Source organism: Pocillopora verrucosa, chromosome 10 (genome assembly GCF_036669915.1).
Source record: "Pocillopora verrucosa isolate sample1 chromosome 10, ASM3666991v2, whole genome shotgun sequence".
Taxonomy (NCBI): domain Eukaryota; kingdom Metazoa; phylum Cnidaria; class Anthozoa; order Scleractinia; family Pocilloporidae; genus Pocillopora; species Pocillopora verrucosa.
Window position 1 is genome coordinate 19547917 of NC_089321.1, and position 9871 is coordinate 19557787.

At 37.3% G+C, this 9871-nt stretch overlaps 1 protein-coding gene and 1 pseudogene across 1 annotated transcript; both read right to left on the reverse strand.

The window, feature by feature from the left end:
• Nucleotides 1–948: 948 nt before the first annotated feature.
• On the reverse strand, nt 949–4763 carry LOC131778432 (uncharacterized protein DDB_G0283697-like; annotated as a pseudogene).
• Nucleotides 4764–6157: 1394 nt separating this feature from the next.
• On the reverse strand, nt 6158–8011 carry LOC131778441 (kelch-like protein 28). Its single transcript, XM_059094858.2, has one exon. It carries the CDS (start codon nt 8009–8011, stop codon nt 6158–6160), a length of 1854 nt encoding a protein of 617 aa, XP_058950841.2.
• Between the last annotated feature and the right edge of the window lie 1860 nt (nt 8012–9871).

The following is a 9871-nucleotide window of genomic DNA, read 5'->3' on the forward strand; positions in this document are numbered from 1 at the left end:
GCCTTAGAAGAGGTTGAGAATATTTTGTTGTGACACAGGCAAACTCCTCTGAAGTCTTATCCCCCTCCTCTCCCCGACCTGTCCCTTGATACCATGTTGAAGATGGGCATAGCTTTTTCCTTAAATTAACATATGCTATCCAGCTGAGACTACTAGCAAAGATGATTTTTCAGCCTGAGTGTTTTATTTCTTGGGGAATTCAAAGCGCATACATTGTAATCAACGGGAAGAGAACATCGACTAATCTGAAAGATGGAATCCTTTAGACAACACTTTGATTTATAGAGAGAAACTTTCAACACCTTTAATTATCAAAAGATTTAGGTGGCTTTGAGCCCAAACTACAAATTGTTTTCAAATGTGCTGAAAAAAATTAATCTTTCACTGCTTGATTGTAATCCGAAAAAGCAAATCTGAAAAGTTTGAATAAGAGGCATATAAATCCAAAACTGAGGGGTATCTCCAGAGGATTTATTGTTTCTACAGAAATTGGTTGTGTCTCGGAGAACACCTTGAATTGACCAACCATTATGGTTTCTCTTCTATCATTATTGGAGAAAACGAAATCGAGTAATGAACTGGAAAACAAAAGGAAACTGTTGTGAGCCTCCGCGTGGAGAATTCATAACTTGCGCGGAAATAGCTACTGATAACTTTCAATGTTTCATAATTCATACTGGTGGTTATTTGAAAGAAAAGTTTTGGGAAATAAATAAGAATGATGCACCAGCAAGTTTTGGAAACTTAGTCGTTTTGCTTACCACTTTGGTAGATGTTCTCTACAATGTCAAAGCGATCGATTTTTCAATTTGAATAAAATCCTATGACAACTGCAAATTTAATTACCACCATTCTTACTAGCCACTCTGTTGACTTGAAACCATGTTAAACTTCAAACTGCTGTTAGTTCCCATTAAGTGTATTTTCAAGTACGGCTTACTGCTCCGGCACTTTATAATTGCAACTTTAATACCTTCTTCCTTTGCGTTTGCACAAGCTTTTACAAAAATAATTACCTTCGTCTTAAATCATAACAACAAGTTCGAGTAAATAAATTAGCCACACACACATTTCGTAACCTTTGCACATACATGACCTGTGCACATAGTATATGTGTGTGATGGGCTAAATATGATTTATGACTTAGCACTGTTATATAACGAAGCCAGCTTTTAAATAATTTGCTGAGTTAGATCACTTTCATATTCATTTATCAATCCACAGTTCACATTCATGATTTTCACATATTCACAGTCACTTATTCTTGACTTAACGAGTTTATTACCAACCAGAAAAATGACCGGCTCTTAGTTGGCCTGTTTGCTCAGTTGGTAGAGCACTGCGCCGGTATCAAAGATGGTCATGGCTTCAACTCCCGTTCAAGCCTTAATATATATATATGCTTTATTTTGACATTGTTCAGAGTTCATTTCTGTGAAGATAACTCATATTCATTTGTTACTACGTAGCTCACATTTACGTTTTTCATACATTCAAAGTCACTTAAATAAAAATTAACGATCATTAAAAGGTATAGATAGAGATCTCTCGTTGTTGCAGTGTTGTTGGCTGGTAACAAAACAAAGCTTAGCTTCTGAAAATTAAATAAAGTTAAATAAATTGTGCGCATGATCTCTTAAATGACTAATTTTAGAAAAGCCAACTCCGTATACTTGTTTCTAACCTAGAATGACATCCCATACAGAGGCATCATTATCATCTAACATTCGCTCTATATTAATTATACTCGTACCAAAATTTAAGAAACGTGCTCGGATATTCAGTTGAAGTACTGAGAAATAAGCACTTTTTTGATGCCAGCAGTAACGTAGTTCATCATCACCCCATGCATTTAAAGACAAACCAAAAACTCTAATTAACGATGGTTAATTTAAAACCAAATCCTTAAAATAGAGAACCACAGAAAACGTCACACTATTTTAATACTGATATACTAGCCTTACGGTAGTTATATAGAGAAGGACTAGAGAAAGCAGCGCTGCCTCTCACAGATTTGTTTCTTGCAGTATGTCTGTGAACTCGTCAAGATCGCTGTCATCATCAAATGTGGCCAGTGGTGCCTTTGGAGATTCTCGCCCTGAGGCTTCTGGGAAGTTGTCGTCCTTTTTGTCTTCTATTGGACAAAAGAAAAAATTGGAAACGTTGGTCTCTTTCTGCGATTCAACAAATTAAAACTTTGTTTTAGGAATAAATGAATAAAGAATGATTAACGTTTCCTTTTTCAGAGGTGACAGATAATGATCTAATTTATCTTTATATCAATGATTAGCTGCTCGCGTTCTTCTGGTTTATCAACCGTGCCTTCTTCAGTTTTCTGTTTAGATTCCCCTGTGTATTCGTCGGATTTTTTCTCTTCTTTAACTTCAACCTGCTGCTTTCCAAGTTTCCCGAGATCCCCTTGTGGGTCTTCTTTTCTGTTTAAGTTCAACTTTCTGCTGTTTGCATTCGTTAGGGTCTACCTTTGGTTTTCTTTGATCAATCTCAACGTGAAACTGATCACTTTGTTCATGATCTCACTTTTGTACTTCTTGATCAGGTTTACCTTCCTTTTCTCTAGCCTCTTGGTGATCTTCTTTTGGTTCGTCGTTTCCTTCAGTTTCACCTCCCTTGTGTACAGAGGGTTCAGAGTGTTCACCACTTAGTTCTGCGTGTTTCTGAGGCTCTCCCTGCTCTTTTTCCGACTCTCCGTCATTGTAACCGCTTTCCACGTCTTCCTGGTTTCGGACTGTGGAAAAAAAGCCGAAACAACTTACGATGGTGTCATAAGACAAGCAGATATAAACTAATTCCCTTGGTGTTATTCACATGATATCAGTTGTGTCCAGAGGATTTCATCATAGTGTTTTGATGAACTTGTTTATTGCTGTGTAACAAGGGACCGAAAGAGAGAGCAACAATTTCCATCGTCGACTTTCACAGAAAACTTAATGCAAGTCAGTGCGACGTTTGGATCTTACTGCAATCTGACTCAAACGGCCTTACTCTAGTTCTACAAATTTTCATGTAATTTATAATGGCGAAACTTTTGCGTACCTTCCTCAGTAACATTATTTTCCATGCCCAGATCCTGACCATAGGGGAAGCAGAAATGAAATTTGTTAACTCAAAGAGATGAATAAAAATGTGTACCTTACATTGCTATGCATTGGGAAAACTTGATTAAAATCGTTTAAAGCGATAATATGCATAAACAAATATGTTTTAAAAATAACACAGTTTTTCTGCAATTCCTTCAACTGCCGTTTACCTGTAAGTATCTGTTTTTTTTGTCGTATCATCCACAGGTCCAAACATGATTAATTCAATCAGTATATTTGAGATAAAACAAGCTACATTTTTAAATGCGGGTTGATGCGCGTATTCATGACGTAGAAGCAAAGACAAGCCGTTTGACTTTGAAGGGAAGACAAGAATTAGAACTATGAAGTGAAGCTGGCTATGAGTAAACAGGACACGAGACTTTTCTCCCTAAATATGTGTTCTCTATGTGTATAACCAATTTATGTAAAGTATGTATAGAACTTAATCTGCTAGAAGTTGCGACTGAAGTCTTTACCCTTACTTTTGTGCGAGGGGAAGTCATTGATCTATGCCTCTTGGTACATGTGTTTTACAGAGTATCGAGTTTCTCCGTAATGTCGGTGGTCGAAATGTTCTCTAGAAAGGTAAAGTCAACTTACGAACCAGAAAGTTCATAATTTTGGAGCTTATCTCGGTTTTAACGGCATGAGGTAACGTAGAGTTTGCCACTTCCCCCTGAACGGAAAGCTAGTGCATAGCAGAGTTACCTTCCAGCTTCTCTTAAAGATTCCCTGAAAGCTATGCGGTACTCGTTTTTACTTCGGGGTGGAGATAGGAAATTTGAGAGTTTTTAAAAGTGTCAAGTTCCTGGACACCTCAAATCGAAATGGGAGCAGACGAAAATAATAGATATCACATTAAAGTACTAATCTTCTTTTTAATATACTCGTAATACTCAAAGAGTTGACTGTGTCATGTATTCGGTATCGAATTCAAGAAGAATTTTAAACCATATGGCCTCTTTCTTTGTTATTGTAAGAAATGTGGATGGAGTTTTTTTCCTATGCACCTCATAAATCGACTATGCATTATCCGAAAGGAAGAGGTTATTTTGATTGCTTTGCACCTTTTCTGTGACCTAAAAAATAGCCTTAACTTTCATTACAGTGCACAGTCAAAGCAAGCCATTTATACAGACGTGTTTGACAATAAGTGGCTCTTGAAGAGCAACGAATACGGATAAGCGGCCAATAGTGCCTAAATGATCTTTCTTAGGCTTTATCAAAACACATTTGTTGATCATATTTTCAGTTACACGTTTTTCCTGATCCACTCATTCCACTCATATTTTATCGCTTTTACATTGATAAAGTAGAGCATTTAAAATTTTTTTCCATAAGTAATATCAGTCATTGTAGAGTATAGGTGAAATTGCTTGATGTTCGGCTGAGAGACAATTGCTATCGAAAATTCTAATTTCATCACCACCACAAATAATTCAGCAGTCACTTGGCTTGCTTATACTCATATTTTGATGACTTTCACATCAAATGACTTCACTCATTTCAGTTTAAATATAAAAACTAAAAAAACCAAAAAGATTAAAATTACCTGACTGCCGATTATCTCACTTTATCCTCCACTATTTTGTTATGCCACAGTTGCATCAACCAACACAAAAAATAAATTTCATTCACGCATACATATATGAATCCCTCACAGATGTTTGAAGCTGGTAAGTTCCAACGAGTAAGAACGATTTCATTAATTTATTCAGGCAAATTATGAATTTGCAAGTTAGTTTTTCTGCAGGTTTCTGAGTGTCTCAGTTCAAATTTCTGTTTGTAAAAACATCATATAGTAGGTAAAAAAGGGAAGAAAACTTTGGAATTTAACTTTCCTCGAAAGAGAGTCCACACAGTGAAACTTTTCTTTTTATCTTTGCTTGGTGATCATACATACTTTTTCTATTTTCGGATAGAATTTTTTATGCCTAATGATTTTCAAGCTACATGCAACATATGCATCCAGCTTTGGAAATTCAAGGTGCGATTTCAATAAGCGTCTTAGTTTGTGTATTCACTGGTAGATTTAATTCAGAACATTATGTCAGAAAGACGCTTCAAGGATGTTCCCGTTTGGTTTGAACATAATGCTCGTTGAACAGGTTTCTGGTGGATATAATGCAGTGGAATCCTGCACACAAATGAGGATATAATTTTGAATAAAATAAAAAAAAACTAGCAGAAACGCGTTTGTCATGGAACTATAACACTGCAGTCCAGATCAAGCGTTCCTGTCTCGAGTGGCGTCCAGGCCCTTTGTCTTGTTCGTCTTTCCACCCTGATGGTCATGCCACATCGTTACATAGAGAATAATACATGGGCGCGCGTAGATATGGGATTTCTCTTCCACTCGTTCGCTGCACTCACTCGTGAGCTATCGAGTTGAACACGAGAAGAATATTTCCATATCTACAAGCAACCATGTATTATTCTGTTTATCATATAGACACAATAGCTCTTTACTGACAAGAAAAGCCGACTTAATTGATGAATGAAAATAAAAGAATTGACAATCCCCGAATAAAAATCGCCAATGCGTTGGCGCTAAGGCTCAAGATGGAAAAATGCGTTTCGCTACTGTCCAGTTTATTTTAATGGTCTCTGTTTCCTTTTCGGCTTACTCGAATATTCAAGACGAATATCCTCTGCGTTGTCACTCTCTTTAGTTATCTTTAAGTGTTAACGCTCATTGTATATGCAAATTATGTTCAAACCTATATAACATATCTCGCCTATTCCTGTTCGAAACACAAGACTCTAAGTATCATACACCGGTATCAAGGCAGATGTGTCTCTGGGGCAAGACTTGTAAGCATGCAGTTTTCTTAGTGTTATGCTACTGTTTTGTCCACGGTGCTGTCGCGTTTACCATTCAACAAACATTGTACAACTTCATCACACTTATTTCAACGAAACCTTCACAGATGTTCGAAGCAGGTTGGACTGCCCGGCAGTACATCCATTGGTCTAGATAAGAAAAAAAATTATTTTGAAAGTTCATGCTAGAAAGGGGCCGGAAATATTGAGAAAAGCCATGATCAGTTTATTAGTTACAAGACTGAGCATTTTTTCTTGTTCCCAGCAGGGGCTGAAGGCGCACCAGCAAGTTCATCATCACTCAAGTTTCCCTTCTTACAGTTGTTAAAAAATCCTCTGAACACCTTCACTGAAGGACTCTGAGCATAACAGCGAAATCTCGAAGATAAAATTGACCTTGTAATAAGACTCTGAGTATTGTTGTCAGAATCATACAATTCAATCAGTTTGTGATCAAACCTCCTTCCATTGTGACGCTTTTCTTCTTTACAGAAAGCATGGATCTTCCCGTCAATGATTAAGAGCTTTGTGAAAGAACCAGGTCTAATTTTCAAAGTTTTGATGAAGTGCCATTCATTTGTTGTTTCATCGTACAATTCACACTGGCAGTTTTGTGACACCTGATGATATTTGCTGATATCCCCTCCAAAAATAACAATTTTTCCACTTGTTGCAGCCCCCGAGGCCCACTCCCTAGCTACTTGAATATTTGCTAGTTTCCTCCACTGGTTTTTGTCAAAATCGTACCTGTCAACTTCATTAAGGTATTTGCGCTGGTCTCCATCCAACACAAAACCACTAACGAAGTAGATGAAGTTTCCTTGAGCCACAAGGCAAAAACCTTGTCTTAAATCCAGATAATCAAATGACGCAATGTCATGCCATGAGTTTGATTCTGGTTTGTATTTGGTAATGTAGGAGAGATGTTTGTTCTTGGGACAAAGAGGGTGTGCTCCACTTACTCGTCCACAGCAAAGAGGTTCGTGGGACAGAAAGCATGGCACTGAAAGCAGAGCATATATTTCGTCTCCATTCGCAACAAATATTTCTCGGACGTATCTGTTTTCGTGGGTCGATACCGGTGATGTCCAAGTGTTACAGTATGGGTTGTAGCCGACGGTAACTAGTTCCCAGGAATCTTGTGCAGTCGGTCTGACTTTCGTGCTGTACAATTTATCATGGCAAGGAAAAAGATCACGCAAAGTGCCAAATTCTCCACAACGAATCTTGCCTAGCGTAACCCAGTCATTCTCAACAGGAAAATAACACATTAATTTGTTCTTATCACTTATCACTATAGCAGAAGTCTCAAGAGACTTTCTGGGCTTGAAAGGGAGATTCTCAAACTTTTTACAGTCAATCATATTGATAGCCTCATTAACCAGTTCTAAACAGTCTCTGTTGCTTTTCACCAAATCATGTGTCACTACATCATTGCATAGAAAGTCACGTGATATGTAAACCAATCGAACGTGACGAAATATCTCAGCGAAATATCTTTCTCGATTACCTCTATCAAATTCGATCCACGTCAGAACAAAGTTAAAAACATCTTCTTCGGCGTCAACGCAAAGCTCGTCACTTGAAAGCAAATTTGCAATTTCTGTGTGCGCCATACTCAAAACAACTTCACGTTTAGCATTGTAGATGGCGGGAAAGTTATTATGGATGAAATGCTTGGTTTTGGAAACAAGTTCGCCGCAGTGATATCCTTCAGCAAACCGAAGAGTTGAGATACAATTCGAAATATTCATTTCCGTTTTCTTTAGCAGAGCCCGCGCAGCAAATGTTTTCAGGTTCTCAAGGAATAAAAAATCTGCAATCACAACCAGGTTTCGGGCATCGTCTTCCTTTAAAATCTGAACCCCACCGGTGTAAATAAACTTTAGTGTGTTTCTCATTACAGACTCGGTGAACATCTCCAACCGAACTACTCCTTCTTTAGCCTCTTTCATGTCGCTATTCAGCAGCTTTTCAAAGAAAGGACTTGCTTTTGAAAGAATGTCTTTATGAGCTTCAAGCTCTCCATCTTCGACTACCAAGACAACATCACACGCCTGATCCAATGTTTCTTTTGGCATAAACATTGTATTATTAGTACTTTCTTGATTTAAACGTACGCGCAGAAATACATATATTCCCCAGAATGTAAAACAGTTTGCCACTTAAATATATTCACACCGAGCTCAGTATATGCTGACTAATTTTTACACTGCGGAATATTTGTGTCAGTAGCTTTCAGCTAATCAGAGAGGATTTTTTCAACTGAAACGACCCGTCGATCGCCTTCCTTTGTTCAAAAAAAAGACTCAGTAACACAAATTACTCATGTTATTGTGACAAAGAATTGGATGAGAAGGTCAGGCTTCCCACCAAATCCGTATAGGTTCCCTTTTCGAGAAATTATTACAAAATCTAAAACTACCAAACTGTGGTGGGGCTATTAAAGTTTTGTATTGTGACATATATGAATATCCTTTCAATTCTTTTCATGAATTCTACCGCAAGTCATTAGTAGTATCAATATGGCCAAGACGATGTGTAGTATTTTAACCTAGATTGAATATATATATAAAAGTAACAACCTGAAATACTGAGCATTAAATTTTAATTGAATGATCGTGCTCATCCACAGCTTGATCAGTTGAGAAAAGCAGGAGATGCAGTTATACTGTCTGCCAATGCGGTTTTAAATAACTTCACTCTGGCGTTTTTTATGTTACGAATAGTGTTTAACGTGTTCTAAATTATGTTCGCAAAAACGTCGTCGTTGTTTTGTTGCTTGTGTATTCGATTCTTCGTGCTTCGAAGTATGTGTCTTCAGAAAGCTCGACAGCTATAGCGCATGTGATACATTAAGTGCCGCTCTCGCTGAGAGCAGTCCTCTTGGCCTCCTGTCGAAAAAAAGTTTTGCTTTACATTTTTATTTTACAAAGAGGGTTTAGGACACATGTTTCATAAATAGTTTGACTGTTCTTCAATCTTCCTCTTTTGCGTCGCTACAAGCCAATAATTATTTTTGGCTAAACCACCTATGAACAGCGATCGAAAGTGGAAATTTCAAAGATTTTATCAAGCGCGCTGCGAACGCAATCATATAGCTCACGGCCAGTTCTCTCTTGCTACAAGTTACAAGATGTATTCAGTCAGTTCACCGACAAAATATGGAAACTTCATCGGAAATCTTATTCATATCAGCGTGATCAGGAGACTCTTCTCCTTGACCTTATTTCGCAAATTAAAAATTCACCAATTTGTAAGAAAGAATTCTCAAGATGCAGGCGTAAATCGGGCTAAAAAAGGATATCATTGCATTATTTTTTTTTACACCAAAGAGGTCACCGATTGCCCCTTGATTGTCTCAAACTCGCGGGTATCTCTCCAGCTTTCATCTACCAACATCTTGAATACAACGTAAATGATTGTGCATGCTCGGTTTGCGCTCGAGTCGAAGTCATTTGCATTATTCTAAAAGCATTATCATTACAATCATTTGATGATATACTACGAGCAATAAATATCATCATTTAAATCATTTGCGGATTTATTTTATGCAATTAATATCGCCATTATCATCATTTGATGATTTATTGTGAGCAATCAATATCATCATAAAAATCATTTGAGGATTTATTTTAAGCGACTGTCACCATTATCATCATTCGATGATTCATTGTGAGCAATAAATATCGCCATTAGAATCATTTGATGATTTGTTGCGACCATTAATTTACTCTTGAAGAATCATCAATAAAATCATATGACGATCCGTTGAGAGCGCAACTTGAGATACCAAGAGGTGTTTTTATTTTTCTTTCAGCCAAAAAATTATGTCATTCATCTAATAAAAGAAACTCGACGAAGAATAGCCAAAAAAACCCTCATGGAAACAGATTAAGGCTTGTGATTTAAGCAGTACTGATTCGCTGCTCGCACTCGATTAACAA

Coding starts and splice junctions, on each gene's coding strand:
- LOC131778441 (XM_059094858.2), bottom strand. CDS start 8,011: ATGTTTATGCCAAAAGAAACATTGGATCAGGCGTGTGATGTTGTCTTG.